General features: G+C 46.9%; 1 protein-coding gene across 1 annotated transcript in view; it reads left to right on the top strand.

The window, feature by feature from the left end:
* The window catches only part of Map3k21 (mitogen-activated protein kinase kinase kinase 21), a 35,718-nt gene extending 32,006 nt beyond the window's left edge, over nucleotides 1-3,712 (top strand). Inside the window, exon 10 of the mRNA XM_028767735.1 lies at nucleotides 542-3,712. Coding sequence (XP_028623568.1) covers nucleotides 542-912 — 371 coding nt within the window. The 3' untranslated portion in view covers nucleotides 913-3,712. The remainder of the gene's footprint in view (nucleotides 1-541) is intronic.
* The last annotated feature ends 10,743 nt before the right edge of the window (nucleotides 3,713-14,455 follow it).

Below are 14,455 nucleotides of genomic sequence, written 5' to 3'. Positions count from 1 at the left end.
ACATACACACATGTGCACACACACAAACACACGCACAGGTCACGGTGATGTCACAGTAACTGTGTAAAAGCTAGTGCTCAGGTTTGCTGAATGTGACCTTGGGGACATCACTGTAACATGTTTGTCTCCTGCTAACCTATGTCATCTCTCCTATCCTTAGGAGTGGGGTACAGAGCAGTGAACAGGTACTACTGTGTCTCGCTCCTTTTGTATGTGGAAGTAGTTACACTGATGTCATACAAGTATTCTCTGAATCTATGGCTGTGGAAAGCCAATTGATCTGGGCACAGTGGCTCTTGTCTGACATCCTAGTTATGAGGGCAGCTGGGTAAAATGGCTGGGTGAATGGCTGGGTCTCATGGCATAGTTTCACTAGGGAAGACACAATCTGGTGGTGGGGGATGGTTTACATAATTACAGTGTTGAAACTCGAGGTAACATCATTATCCTCTTGAATGATCACTGTCTTTCTCTCCCCTCACTGCTTCAGAAGTCTGTCTTCTCCTTGCACACTGTCTGACTTGCTTTTCTTCACCCACAGGTGCCCCTGGAGACTCTGGACCACCACACTCTCCCTCCCCTGGACTTCAAAGTGACCTGGCCAGCGAGGATTCTCCAGTGCAACCCCAAGGTGTTCTGGGCAAATGCCAGGCCTGCCCTGCCCTGCCACAAAGGCCACGCACTGCTTCATTGAGAACATCCCCACCTACCTGGGCCTGTGACAAGGAGCATGTGGTTCCAGCCTTTGCCTGCTTGCTTGGTGCTCAGGAGAGAAGCAGGTACCAGGCACCTTCCTTGCTGGACGCCAGCTTAGAAGGTCAGAACAAGGACCGCGCCATGCCCTTGTGTAGAGTGAAGAGCGTGATGTGCCAGCCATCCATCTACGCCCTGGAGAAAGACTTTCTGACCTGATGACCTCCGCCTTCCCGCTATCATCATTTGATGCAGGCACACGGAGGCTATGTTTCAAACTTGTGGTCTATGAAACTAGAGGTGTATAACTGACTCTGAGGAGCACTAGTGACCGCTGTTGGCCATCGTTACCACGGCCGACGCATGATAGTTACCCAGTGACTTGAAATACACAGAAGTTTGAATGATTGACAGCGAAGGTGGGGTCGTCCTAGTCGGTTCCTGTGCTTCAGTCTTACGTATGTCCTGCCCACAAGCACGCACGCATGCGTGAAACTGCAATGGCCGATTGATCATCTTTGCTTCCTGCCTTCATCTTTTTTTCTCTTTTTCTTGTCCTTTGGGGGTTTTGTTTGTTTGTTTTTACACAACAAAAAGCCAAGAAATAGCTATTCACATCTCGGCGATAATAATGTGATGTTAAAAGTAAACATATTTATTTATAGAGGGTAAAGGTCCTACTCTCTGGAGTTAATTCAGAGAACTATTTAAACTACCCAGAGAAGGCGGTAGCCTTGTAATGTGCAAGGAAATGTGTTCGATTGACTCCCGAGTTACACAAGGATAGTGCTCTTCCAGGAGGATGTAACCTATAAAAGCATTATTGAGGCCGGAAGAGATGGCTCAGCAGTTAAGCATGCAGATAGCTCATTTGGAGGGTCCAAGTTCAGTTCCCGGCACTCATGTCGGATGGCTCACAACTGCCTCAGCTTCAATTCCAGGGCATCCAATGGCCTCTTCTGGCTTCACATGCACACACCACCACACAGACACACACAGACGACACGTAATTAAAAGTTAAAATATTTTAAAACATTTTATCGAATGTAGCTATATTGTTATTTCAGCATCATGCAACTGATATGCCCTAGTACAACTTAAAGGAAGGAATTACTTACTTTGCTCGTGGTTTTAGAGGAGTCAGTGCAACTGTGGGAAGGGCCTAGTGGGGTGTCTTCACATCATGGTGGACAGAAAGCAGAGGAAGGGGGAAACAGGAAGAAAACAGGGCAAGATACAGCCCCAGGGAACACCCTCACTGAACTTGTTCTCCTGTTTCTATAATCTCACAATATGCAGCACCCCTGTGTGGAAACCAGACAAGAAGAGCCTATGGCAGATGTTTGAGATTCAGACCTTAGCAGTGATTGCCGACCATCATTGAGATCAGACATTAATACTTGGCACCCTGTACAAGGCTGCTCTGTAGGTTTTCTGTGTAGAAATGGTTCATCATTAGTAGCCAGAGGTGGGACATTTCTTCACGCTCCCGTTGTTGGTATAGGTCCAAACTCAGTGGCGTTGCATCGTTGCTGAGGTCACCAGGGAGACACTCCCACAATTCCACCTGGCTACAGGAACTATGTCATCATCTTCATCCATATAAATAGGCAGAGCTTCCCTGATCTTTTCTTCTTTCCTCTCCTCCATCTTCTATCTCCCTCTCTCTCTTACCCTCCATTTTTAATAGACCCCACTCCTGTGGAACCGGTCTTGTTGGTTCTTACACCCATAGTCTTTAAAAATTAAATGATCCATGGCTGGCTATATTTGAAGAGCCCATGTGCTGTGCTGTGGACATGCATGTTGTGTGGTTGTCTCTCTCCTCAAGCCTGCAGTTTTGCCAACACTAAAAGCATTGCCTATGTAGGAGATGGCGGGACCACCAGGGTTTCCAGTCAGCTTCTCACACTCCATTGAACTCCGAGTCAACGGGGGCATCTGTGGGGGTGAGCAAGCATGGTGGGAAGACACAGATGACTTCAGCAAGTGACTTTGGATAGCAGATGTGATTAGAAACAACTTAAAGCTATTCGTGAATTATTTTTTGTAACTTCACAGAGAAGGGGCTGCTTCGTTGGGACTGGGTGACTCTTCAAGTGCTCAGTGCCCTTGTCTGGGTCTCTTGAGTACTGTGATCCCTTTTGTCACCAGAACATAATTATTTTCAAGGCAGAGAGAAAATACTTAAATTCCGACACAGTAGGAAACTAAATTATTACTAGTCTTTCATGTTTTATTTACCGTTGTGTCTTGGCTTACCGATAACAGCAGGAATTTAAAGGTGATTCAGTCAGGTGCGACCTGCAGGGAGGATCTCACTGCCTGCTCTAGGCAGGTTTCAGGTGCTCAGAGCAAAACCTCAGACTTTCACCAGACTTCCTGTGTTGTTTCCACTCTCCGATTCTGCTTCACCTCAGTAGTTATTAAATGGTGTAACAGGGATGTAGTTTGTTCGACATTTGTCGCATTGGATAGACCGCTTGGTCTCTTTTCAAGAAAAGCTAAAAGTAAAAGACATGCCCCAAATACCCGGTGCACAGAAGGAAATGTAGAAATGGTGTGTTCAGCTTTGCTTCTGTCGCAGCTTCCCATGGAGTGAGTGTATGGTGGAGATGGTGAAATTGGACGTGTCTGTCTGTCTGTCTGTCCGTCATGCCCTCTCTCATTCTGTGTTCCAGCCTCCCTTCTCTTTGTTTTGCTCAACTGTGATGAATTTTGAGAAGAAGCCATGCTAAAACATAAGGAGCTAATCTGACTCACGGCTGCTGAAGGTTTTCACTGAGATCCCAGATTTTCTGTGCCTGCTACACACACAGCAGAACCCGGATATTCATTTTCTGTAGACCTTGGCGATCCTAAAGATCATTTAATCTGGTTCCTGTTAATCCATATTCTGCTTTTGCCTCCCACAGCAGAGACTCACACCTGGAGCCCAGACACTATACTCAGAAGCCTGTGGCTGACAAAAATGTTTACATATGTTGTCTAGTTTTGTAATAAAATTTTTTTAACAGTTTGTCTGTTGGCTTAGTGACTTTGATATCCTCCTGAATGGTCACAGTAGTTTGCTTTGTATTCAGTGAGGAGAGCATGCAGGGATGAGGCTTGGTGTGAATGTGGAGACCTGAGTTCCACCTCCAGGACCCTTGCAAAACAGCAAGTCCTCCTGATGTGCCCTTGTGGTCCCACAGAGAGGTGGGGACCAGGGGCTCACTGGACAGCCAGTCTAGCTGAGTCAGCAAGCCCCAGGGCCAAGAGAGGCACACACACAGGGACATGCACACATACCTTTGTGCACACTCAGATTTAAGAAGAAATAAAAAAATTAAATCTAGTTACATGGGGTGCCTCCTGCATGTGTTCTAATCTCTAGATTAGAGCCACCAGCTTGAATCTCTTAATCATTTCCTGGCCGCTCAGTATTGTGTCAGCTTGACACAAGCTAGTGCCATCTGGAAGAGAAAGCTCAATATAAAAGAAAGAGAAAATTCCTCTCTTAGATTGGCCGGTAGGCAAGTTTGTGTGAACATTTTCCTGATTGATATGGGAGGACCTAGGCCATTAAAGGCAGTGCCACCCCTGGGCAGGTGGTCCTAAGTGCTATAAGAAAGGTCCTGGATCAAGTCCTGGAGAGCTAGTAGGTAGGACCCCTCCGTGGTTGCTGCTTCAGTCCCTGCCCTGACTTCCACCCATGATAGACTGTGCCTTGGAAGTGTAATGATCCAAGCAAACCCCTTCCCCTCCCAAGTTGTTTTTGGTTCTGATGTCTTACCACAGCACCAGACAGTCACTAGTTCATTTCCAAACAGGGGCGTGCCCGCTTTTATTTTCACTTGGCTCTAAATTGCTTAGATAAAATTCCAGATTTTACCCTCCTTTCCCCATCCATCCTTTCAGTAAACAAAACAAAACAAAACACAGGCATGAACCAGAGGCCTCCGGTACTGAAAACACCACAGAGACATCTGTATGGCTAAGGATTTGTCCAGAACTATCTGTAGGGTCTGAATGGATGGTTTCCACCTAGCTGATAAAGACACTGAGCCTTAGATCAGTTAGGTAACTTGCACTTGAATCCTGTCTTCTTTTCAGCCTCCGACCCGTACATCCAAACCAGGGTAGAAGAGGAGTCTGCTGGTTACTGGTTAGTTTTCAGTAAGTGTTACTGTTAATAAGCGTGTCCAGGGGCAGCTCAAAGAAAACAGTGTGAACTCAGTGTGGAGCCTGGAGGCCTCTGCATGCCACCCTGAAAACCTGACTGTTGGGCTGCCATCCACTGTGAAGAATTTCAGACTTTAGCTTAGAGTATGCATTTTTGTCCTTGGAGAGGAGGCCAATAGGATATGCATCTGAATAGATACATTTCCTAGAAACTGGCTCACAATGTAGCTGATGCCACCAAGTCTGAGTTCTGCAGGGCATGCTACAGACCTGGGGAGGAATGGAGGTTACACAGTGGTACCTGCTCTAAATGTTCCCGACCCTCAGACTGGAGGGTGTGGCTCAACTAGAGGCAGAGGGAGCTTGGAGAAGCTAGGCATCGTGGCAGCAGAGGGAAGCAGAGTGTGGTGGCTATTCTTGATTGTCACCTTGACTCTATCTGGAATGAACTACAATCCATAATTGGAGGGCTCACCTGTGATCCAGATCTTGAAGCAGGAAGACACAAGTTTCTGACCTGGATTTTGGCATGGAGATCTTGAGGCATAGTGGCCATGACAATCTTAGGCCCAGGCAAGGTAGTACACGCCTTTAATTCCAGGAGACTAAGGCAAGGAGATCTCTGAGTTCAAAGTCAGCCTGGGTCAAAACAAGTCTCAGATCCAGGTGTGCTCGTACATACCTTTAATCTGGGCCACAAATCTGCTGGAGACCTACATTAGGACATTAGAAGAAGGAAGATTCATTCTTCTTCGCCTGCTTGCATTTACTTGCCAGCACATCTGTTGGAACCTACTTCTACAGAAGACCAGCTGAAACAGCTAGCCTCGTGGGTCTGAGCAACTACTAGATTCTGGGACTTCCCATTCACAGCTGACCACTGTTGGGGAGTTGGACTACAGACTGTAAGTCGTCACAATAAATTCCCTTGACAGATACATTCCATAAGTTCTGTGACTCCAGAGAACCCTGACTAATACACAGAGCAAAGCTAAAAACTCATGAAATCCACCCCCGGTGTCCTACATCTTTCAGCTGTGCCCATGTATAGAAGGTGCCACGATCTTCCAAGAGTTCAAACACACAAGCCTGTGGAGGATCAGCTAGGCACTGACTGGTGTTGGGCTTAGCCACTGTGTAGTTTAGACATACTGATTGTTAGTTCAAGTCCCCAAACCATCTGGGCTCTTGATGTGCCGAGGCCTCTGATAAAGGCACCCTCCTGGTGTGGAGCCCGCTCAGCACTATTTATAGCAGGACACAGGTGTGCAGCGTGGGAAAGACTCAAGCTGGGTGGGAGGCACCCAGGTGTACTTCACTGAGACCGAGCTCACCATCCGGGTCTGTCTCCGGAGTTAGCAGCTACACACAGGATACAAGCGGGATTCAAGCCTACCAACTTGGTAATGCTGGTTTCTCCTCACCCAGACTCAAGTTTCCAACCTCGCTTTTGTACTGGGCTTTATGCTTCCTGTCCACAAGGTGGCACTAAATACAAGTGACGGTAATATTGGTTTCTCCTCATCCAGACTCAAAGTCGCAAACGTGGAAACCACTTTTGTATTGGGCTTTATGCTTCCTGTCCACGAGGTGGCGCTAAATGCACACGACTTCACAGATGAGGGCGCACAAGGGCTAAAAGGCTGAAGGACAACAGGGCTTGGGAAGAGGAGCCCTCCGCAGTACTGTGCGCGCGCTCGGAGGGGAGCTCTCACGTGTAGCTCAACTGTGCATCTGCAACGAGCAGGATTTTAAAACTGCAGTCGAGGTCAGTCTCCAGTGTTTGCGCTCAGCTTAGGCAGAAGTGAACCATGCCTCAGATAGAAGAACCCCCTCCTCAGACACCAGCAAAAGGAAAAAGTACTTCCTTCCACATCAGGGTTCTCTAGAGGGGTGGAAACAATGGGATGAGTATTTAGGGGGAACATGAGGGAGAGGAGGATGTGGAGGGGGAGGGAGAAAAAGAGGGAGAGAGGGAAAGATTACATGTATGTGGTATATACACCTGTGTGTGGAGGTTCAAGGACAACCTCTGGGTTTGTTCTTCAGGAGACATCCCTCTTGGTTCTGTGAAACGGGGATTCTCTCTGGGCTGTAACTCACCAAGTAGGGCTAGCTGGGCTGACCAGCAAACCCCAGAGATGCACTTGTCTTTGCCTCTCTGGTGCTGGGATTACAGATGTGCATCACCAGGTCTGAGTTTTTGAAAATGGAAATTTTGGGGAATGAACTCAGGTTCCCTGTCTCTACCTGCAGATGATCAATTACACAAAACCTGTGGTTGAAGTCAGGTCAGGTAACATAAGAGACTGGATCTGTGGGCCCTGTGGTACTAAGGCGAGAAGACGGTGCACCCCCACCTCTTCCACTCATGCTGCTGGAAGACAAATAAAGGAGATACAGTCACACTTGCTAGGAGGGAAGAAACCAGCAACCGTGGAGACAAGAACACAAGCAGAGAGAAAAACACTCTGCCTTGGCCTGAGTCACCTGTCTGAATGTGGTCTCAGGTTTGACTAGGAAGCATAGCACAAAGTGACAGCCATGTTCTATGCATGTTTCCATGGATGTTTCTATCTGCCCAGATCCACTAGACTCTACATTTAAATGGGGGGTTACTGAACGTTCACCACATGCTTCTCAATGCCCGACAGCCAGGGTCACCCCACAAGTAGTTGAGCGAGCTGGCTCATTGCATTGCCACCAAGCAAAATCTCCAGCACCAGAAAGTGGTTACATCTTGTTGAGTCGCTGGCCAAAGGGGTCCCCTAGATACTTCCCTAAACATCACAGGCTGTTACCCAGGATACCGGGTACTCTCTACAACCTGATGATAAGACTCTAGTGCTGAAGAGAGCATTTACTTACATCACTGGATATGGAAAAGTCAAGCCGGTGCCCGACTGGCAGCTTCACCTTCCTTACTAGCATTCATACTGTGACACTGTCTGTAAGACACTAGAGGAGAAAATAATAATCTTTGTCACTTTGCTTACAACCTATACTGGTGCAATAGTGAAACAAATTTTGTGGTGTGAGCAACCAATCGCTTTTTGATTGGGTTTAAGGCCCATACCTGACACTGTTAAAGCGGCCAAAAACTCAAGAGTATTCAGGGTACATGTGTAAGGGAAAACCTGTTACTGTCATTCTGCTAAAGAAACAGCAATAACATGACTGCTAATGGCCTGCTCACATACTCACAGATCAGTGCCTCTCTCCACCCTCATCAGAGAAGCCTCTTCTTGTTGTAGGTGGGGATTAACACAGGGACCCACAAGTGTGTAGAGTGAGAGACTTTGGGGCACTCCATCCTAAATGGGATATCTTCATCTATCCCTTCTCCCTACACTTCAGGGATTTATGTGGAAGGAAGGTAAGATTGGAAGTGGCTCCAAGGAAACAGAGACACAGCACGGTTGATACACCTAAGAACTCACAGAGACTGTAGCAGCATGTCTAAGACCTGTACAGATTCAAGTCAGATGGTGTCCAGCACTGAGAGGTAAGTAGACACAGGGTCCAACTTCAGCCAAGATCTTATGTGTAATTGATACCTGCTGGCACATCACCCACGCCTTTGATTTCACGTACAGACTGCATCTCTTCGTTGTGATTTCTGACATCAGCAGCCAAAATTATCATAGATTCCAATGTATCCTGTCCCCTCCCACTCAGAGGCCAGGACTTCTCCATGGTGATACCCCCTGAACACCCCTTTTCATTTTTTCAACATGAAAAGCACGGTAAGGGAACTCTATGGATGGTTTCATCTAATCACATGATTTACCTGGGAAAGTCCCGGTGGGAGAGAGAGCCGTTACAATTAACATTCAAAAGCTGCTTTGCATGGGCTTGCCCTGGCAGCTCATTTGTGCTGGGGTCTGGAGTATTTAATAACAGGCTCATGGAAAACAGTCAGTAAAATCCCTTCTCTCCCTTTGTGCTCAGATGCAGCTGCAAGCAGATGTCAACAGGCATGTTACATGGAGGCCACAATGGCTCCTGTGGACCAAAGGGCAGAAGAGGGGGGCCTTCATCCCAGGAGAAGGTGTTCCCAGGGTTCCAGGGAAACAAGGTATGATGGTTTGTATATGCTTGGGCCAGGAAGTGGCACTAGTAGGAGGTGTGGTCTTGTTGGAATAGGTGTGACCTTGTTAGAGTAGGTGTGGCCTTGTTGGAGTGGGTGTGGCCTTGTTGGAGTGGGTGTGGCCTTGTTGGAGTGAGTGTGACCTTGTTAGAGTTAGGTGTGGCCTTATTGGAGTGGGTGTGGCCTTGTTGAAGAAGGTGTGGGCTTTAATTCCTTAGTCCTAGTTGTCTGGAAGTCAGTATTCTGCTAGCAGCCTTCAGAGGAAGATGTAGAACTCTCAGCTCCACCTGTGCCATGCCTGCCTGGATGCTGCCATGTTCCCACCATGATGATAATGGACTGAATCTCTGAACCTCTAAGCCAGCCCCAATTAAATGTTGTCCTTTATAAGACTTGCCATAGTCATGGTATCAGTTCAAAGCGGTAAAACCCTAACTAGGACACAAGGCTTATTAAGTTAAGACAAGAACACTGTATGTAGAAAGGGGAGGTCAGAGGGAGAACTAGCCCATTATCTCCACGGCCATTGAACGAAGGAGCTGGTGTCCTGGGCTTCCAGACAAGGGTTGTCCGTGTGTCTGTCCACTGTCCTCATCTCATGGCATCTAAAGTCTCCCTCTAGGAGGTGCCTGGTGTTGTAACCGGAGTTCCATAGAGGAACAGGATAAAGAGAATGAATATATAATACAAATGGGGTTAGATTGGCTTACGTGATATGGGCTTGTCTACAGACCAGAGAAATCCACATACTGGAAAACCACAAGTAGCTGTTCAAACTACAAGCCTGGGTGTCTCATCTCAGTAGTCCTAGTCAGACCCCAAAGCCTTGGGCATCCTAGAGCCTCTGGTCTCCAGTCCACGTTGGAAAGCCAAAGAAGTTGTATTCTGATGTCAGGCAAGAGTGACAGCAACAGCAACAGGGTGGATTTGCTTAGTAACGGGATGCAGGGACAGGCAGGAGCATTGATTTCCTCTCAGACTTCTTTGTATCTGGGTGACTGCTGGAAGGTGATGCCCACTCCTTAATTAATTCTTCCCAGAAATACTTTCACAGATACACCCAAAGGCTTGTCTCTTAGTTGATTCCAGATTCCAACAAGTTGACACCCAAGGTTCGTCCTTACACCACCACAGGCTCTTGGGAAGCCAAGACCATGATGACCAGCCCGCTCTTAGCTCATTATCTGGAACCAAAGATGGACATACCTACAGGTCCCTTTGGGCCCCGACTCTGTTGTATTCCTCCATGGAATGCCAAGATGAAGGAGGAAATGGAACTGGATCTGTGTATTACAATCAAAGAATACCATATACTTGGTAAAACTATCCCATGGAATATCATACAGGTGGTAAAAATAAATAAAATAAAATGAAGAAGGCAAAGTAAAAGAAAAAGCCAGTGTTTGTCTACATCTGACACGGAAGAACGTGCCGACATCACTGTGTTCAAAACATTCTCCGTTGTTTGAAGTGCTCACAATAGTTGTGTCTTGTATAATTCTTCCAACTAGAATATTCATACAGTTTGGAATTCCCCACGCAGATAAGATTTAAAAACACAACCAAGATGGCAATTAATGTAGAGATTCACAACTGGCTAAGGTGCACCCCCTGAATGGTGTTTGTTATCTGTATCGAATACCTACCACCAATTGTTCTCAGATCCTTGTGGGAGAGGGGAGAGGGAAGACTGTGAGAGTCGGAGGTGTGGTGCGACTTTGCGAAACAGTATCTTCTGGACTTGAGAGGATCGTTGTACACCCAAGTTCACAGCTGGGACTGCACCTGCAAGACTTACACAAGATCCAGCCAGTCGAAACCCCAGCGTGGAGTGGGTAACAAAACCCTCACAAAACCCTGCCCCTGTGAAGAGCTGCTTCTGCGGGAGGGTGGGTCGGTTTTCTTTAGTGATTGATTCTTCCTCTTGTGAATCAGCCGAGCCCCAGCGGATGACTTTGCATTGTGCCCATATTAACAGCGCCAAGTGGGCTCAGTAGTTTATGGAAGAGTCTGACAGAGCTGAGAGGGGAAAGAGTTGTCGGGGATACAGAAAGGATTGTGGAGGAAGGGGCGGGTGGATTTGATCAAAACAGATTATACACATGTATAAAATGCTCATGCAGCAGACATTTTGCCCATTGAGACATCTCCCCAGCCTCTCCTGTGTGAATTCGACAGACGCAGCAGCAGCAGGTACCACTTGTATAAGTTCAAACCCTGAGCTTGATGTTAGTACCTCATCCTGCCGCTTAGCAGACATACCGCAACACTTCCCTAACACTGTGGGAGAGAGCCCACAGATTCTGGTGGCTGCTCGGTGTCTTGGGCTATGTGGGCATTTCATTTCTTGGGCGAGAACAACCAGAAAGACTAAATGGGGTCTCTAGTGAAAACTGTCAGGTGTGAATGGAGGGCCATGTTTCTCAGCCAGCGCTGTGAGAGAGGAGCGGACCAGGAGCAAAGCAGGGAGACAGACAAACAACCTTGGTTGTCCGCAGAGGGCTTGGTACTTCCCCAGAGTTACCACACGGTGGCGCTCTAAACCTGGGTACTCTGCCAACAGGAGCCTTCAGCTTGAGGCTTAGGAGGCTTAATTTGCTGTGTGTGTCTTAGAGTCGGGGTCCTAATAGTCAAGTACAAAACAGCGATGGAGAAAATTTGATAAAAAACTCATTTGATAGTCGGTCCTTGGGGACTCAGTTTGAATATGAAATGACCTTCACAGGCTCATTGGCTGTGGCTCAGTTCGCTTCTGAAGGCACTGTTTGGGGGTGTTTTGTGGATCTGTGGGGTCTACTTAGCAAAGACCGATCACGGTTTCTGTTTCTATCTGGATTGAGCAGAGAATCCTGGCTGAGCTTGTGACAACGGGGGCATCTCAACTAGTGAGCTTGCCTTTGTAGGGTCAACTGGGATGACAGGGCATGAGTTGAGCCGTTTGGTGAGACTGATCATTTCTTTCTTTCCACTAAAGTTTTTTCTTACAGCTTTCCCCCGTAGGTTCTGGGGACCCATACCCAGGTTCTCATGCTTGTCAGAGAACCGCTTTACCAATCACACCATCTCCCCATCCCTGGGGCTGAACGACTTATCATGCTAACACAGCTGCTCCCTCTTGGGTTGGCTGCCATATTGAATTAATGGCCAATTTCCAGATTTCTATATATTCTCCAAATTTCTTCCACAATGATATACATAAGCACCTGGAAAGAACTGGAGAATGAGTCCCTGCAGGAAAACACACACCCTTATTATTTGAGGTGTGCACATGTGTGTGTAAGAACACCCTTTAAGAGCACATCTTATCACCTGCCCTCACCAGGCCGCAGGTGCTTCTGGGAAAATCACGGTAACTCGAATTGTCCCTTGTTGGGTGACTCCTGCTTAACCACTTTCATATTTTAGAATCCAGGGTAACATGTTGGGAAATCCGGAGTTTCTGTGAGACAGGCAAGGTAATCTCCATCCCTGCTTGGTGTCTTTGAACACATTGTAAAATTCTTCACCACTGCCTGAGGAAATAACCTCCAATGGTTAGACCAGGGACTCTGGGCAGTGGGTTCTCAACAAGGATGAAGAGAAAGACCCTCTTTTAGTCCTGATTTCCTTTGCCTCTTGCTTGTGAGTGCTGTTGACATCCCCCACTGACATGGGAGCCCAGCCTCTTCAGCTTTCCAACAGGACTGAAGGCTAGCAGCTCTCTGGGAATCCTCCAGGCCTTCAGTAAGATTGCGACTGCTAAGTCAGCTTGCCTGCCGGTTGTCAGTCATGATTAGATTGCCCTCCCTGTATCCTGTAAGTCAATCTAAGAAATTTAATATATACTTCAGTCTGTTGGTACTGTCTCTCTAGACACCCCTGACTAGTACACAAAGTATATTTTGTTACCAGAGATTCAAGACTGATGCCCTGGACATCCTAGGACATCATGGTCCAGAGTATCTTTAATGATGTCATGGGAACTCAGATAAAACCTACTTCTTTCTATGTCTTACTAAGGCTTGGGTTAAGTAGAAGGAGAAATAAGAAAATAGGCATAAATTTCAGAGAGCCTCTGAAGCCAGTATTGATTCAGTGCCCAGGACTCAAATGAGTGGATCGATGTGACCTTGTTGTCAAAGGTGCCAAGTACTATTTTCTACCCTGCTGAGGTCCACAGGGTGAGTGATCTGACTAAGTGAGCCAGTGCAGTTCTAATGGCCCGCTGATAAGCTCTCACCCTGTGGTCTGACTTGCAAAAAATTACCAATATTTTTAGGCCCTGAAGGAAAAGTCCAGCTGCACTGGCTCTTTAATGATGGCATAATAAAATTTTTCTGACAGTCACACCAGACTTTATTAGGGGAAAATTTAACTGGTGACTGCCCTGAGAGGCATTTTCTACTCAAAATTGCTTAGCGCCATTCTGTGCCTTCCCACAGCCATGACATACAGCATTCCACATGGGAGAGGAAGAATTTGTTCCAGTCACCTCTGGTTGGCCTTTGAGGTCCAACAGTTGACTATGGTGATGACATCAGCAGTCTGTGCTGGATGAGCAATAAGCAGGACTTAGTTATTCGGTCTGAAAGGAGAGTGTGAAACAAAGACGAAGTGGTCTGCATACCTCATTCCTTTCCTTAAATGTTCTTTTACTTTTTTTTTGAGGTTACAAAAGCATCATTATCTGGTTATTGAAAAGCTCACTTCAGAAATTAGGATCATGCTTCAACTCTGACACCAGAGGGGACTTTGTAGAAGCTTAGAGAACCCAAGCTTGGGTGAGAGGAAGAGTTTCAAGACAAACATTCTGTGAATGGCTCCCTTGAGCAGGTGCTGGACCCCTTCTGGGGACTCTGCATGGAACTGGGCTGTTTGCAGAGAGCTCATGAGCTCTGTGAACACGGGCCAGAGTGGGTGGAGAAGGAACCGCTCTTTTTATGCCTTTGTAAATGTAACAAAATATTCACTGTAAATGTAACAAAATATCCGCATTTTTCTTAGTTTTTAGATGTATTTTTATTTCCAATTAGGTATGTGTAAGAGACTATAAGAACACACACACACAGCACACACACGTATTTGCAGATGACCAGAGAGGCCAGGACAGAGCATCAGATCCCCTAGAGCTGGAGTTACAGGCAGCTGCAAGCCCACCAATGCATGTGCCAGGAATGGAAGTCTGGGTGTGTTCTTAGGGACTGAGCCACCTCTCTAGCTTCCATGCTCTTCACACGCATAAAGTAATAATTCTTTAGTATCAAGCACAGAGACAGCGCTCAACACTCTCAGAAATGCTGCCTTCCCCCGTTGGCTTGCTTGAGTCTAGATCCCAACAATTTCCCCTTTCTTAGTCTGTGCCATATGTTTCTTTAAAAATATATTTTCCATTCCCCCATTCATTACACAGGGTTACTTAAGGCCATTTCATGAAGGTGTAATAAACTCTGAGCATAACCACCGTACCACACTGCCCTCCCCACATCACCTCTGCCCATCATGCTTCTCTTGTTCTTCAGCTTTATGTCC

Source organism: Grammomys surdaster, unplaced genomic scaffold (assembly GCF_004785775.1).
Source record: "Grammomys surdaster isolate TR1022 unplaced genomic scaffold, NIH_TR_1.0 181, whole genome shotgun sequence".
Taxonomy (NCBI): Eukaryota; Metazoa; Chordata; class Mammalia; order Rodentia; family Muridae; genus Grammomys; species Grammomys surdaster.
This window is presented reverse-complemented; position numbering and strand designations above follow the sequence as displayed.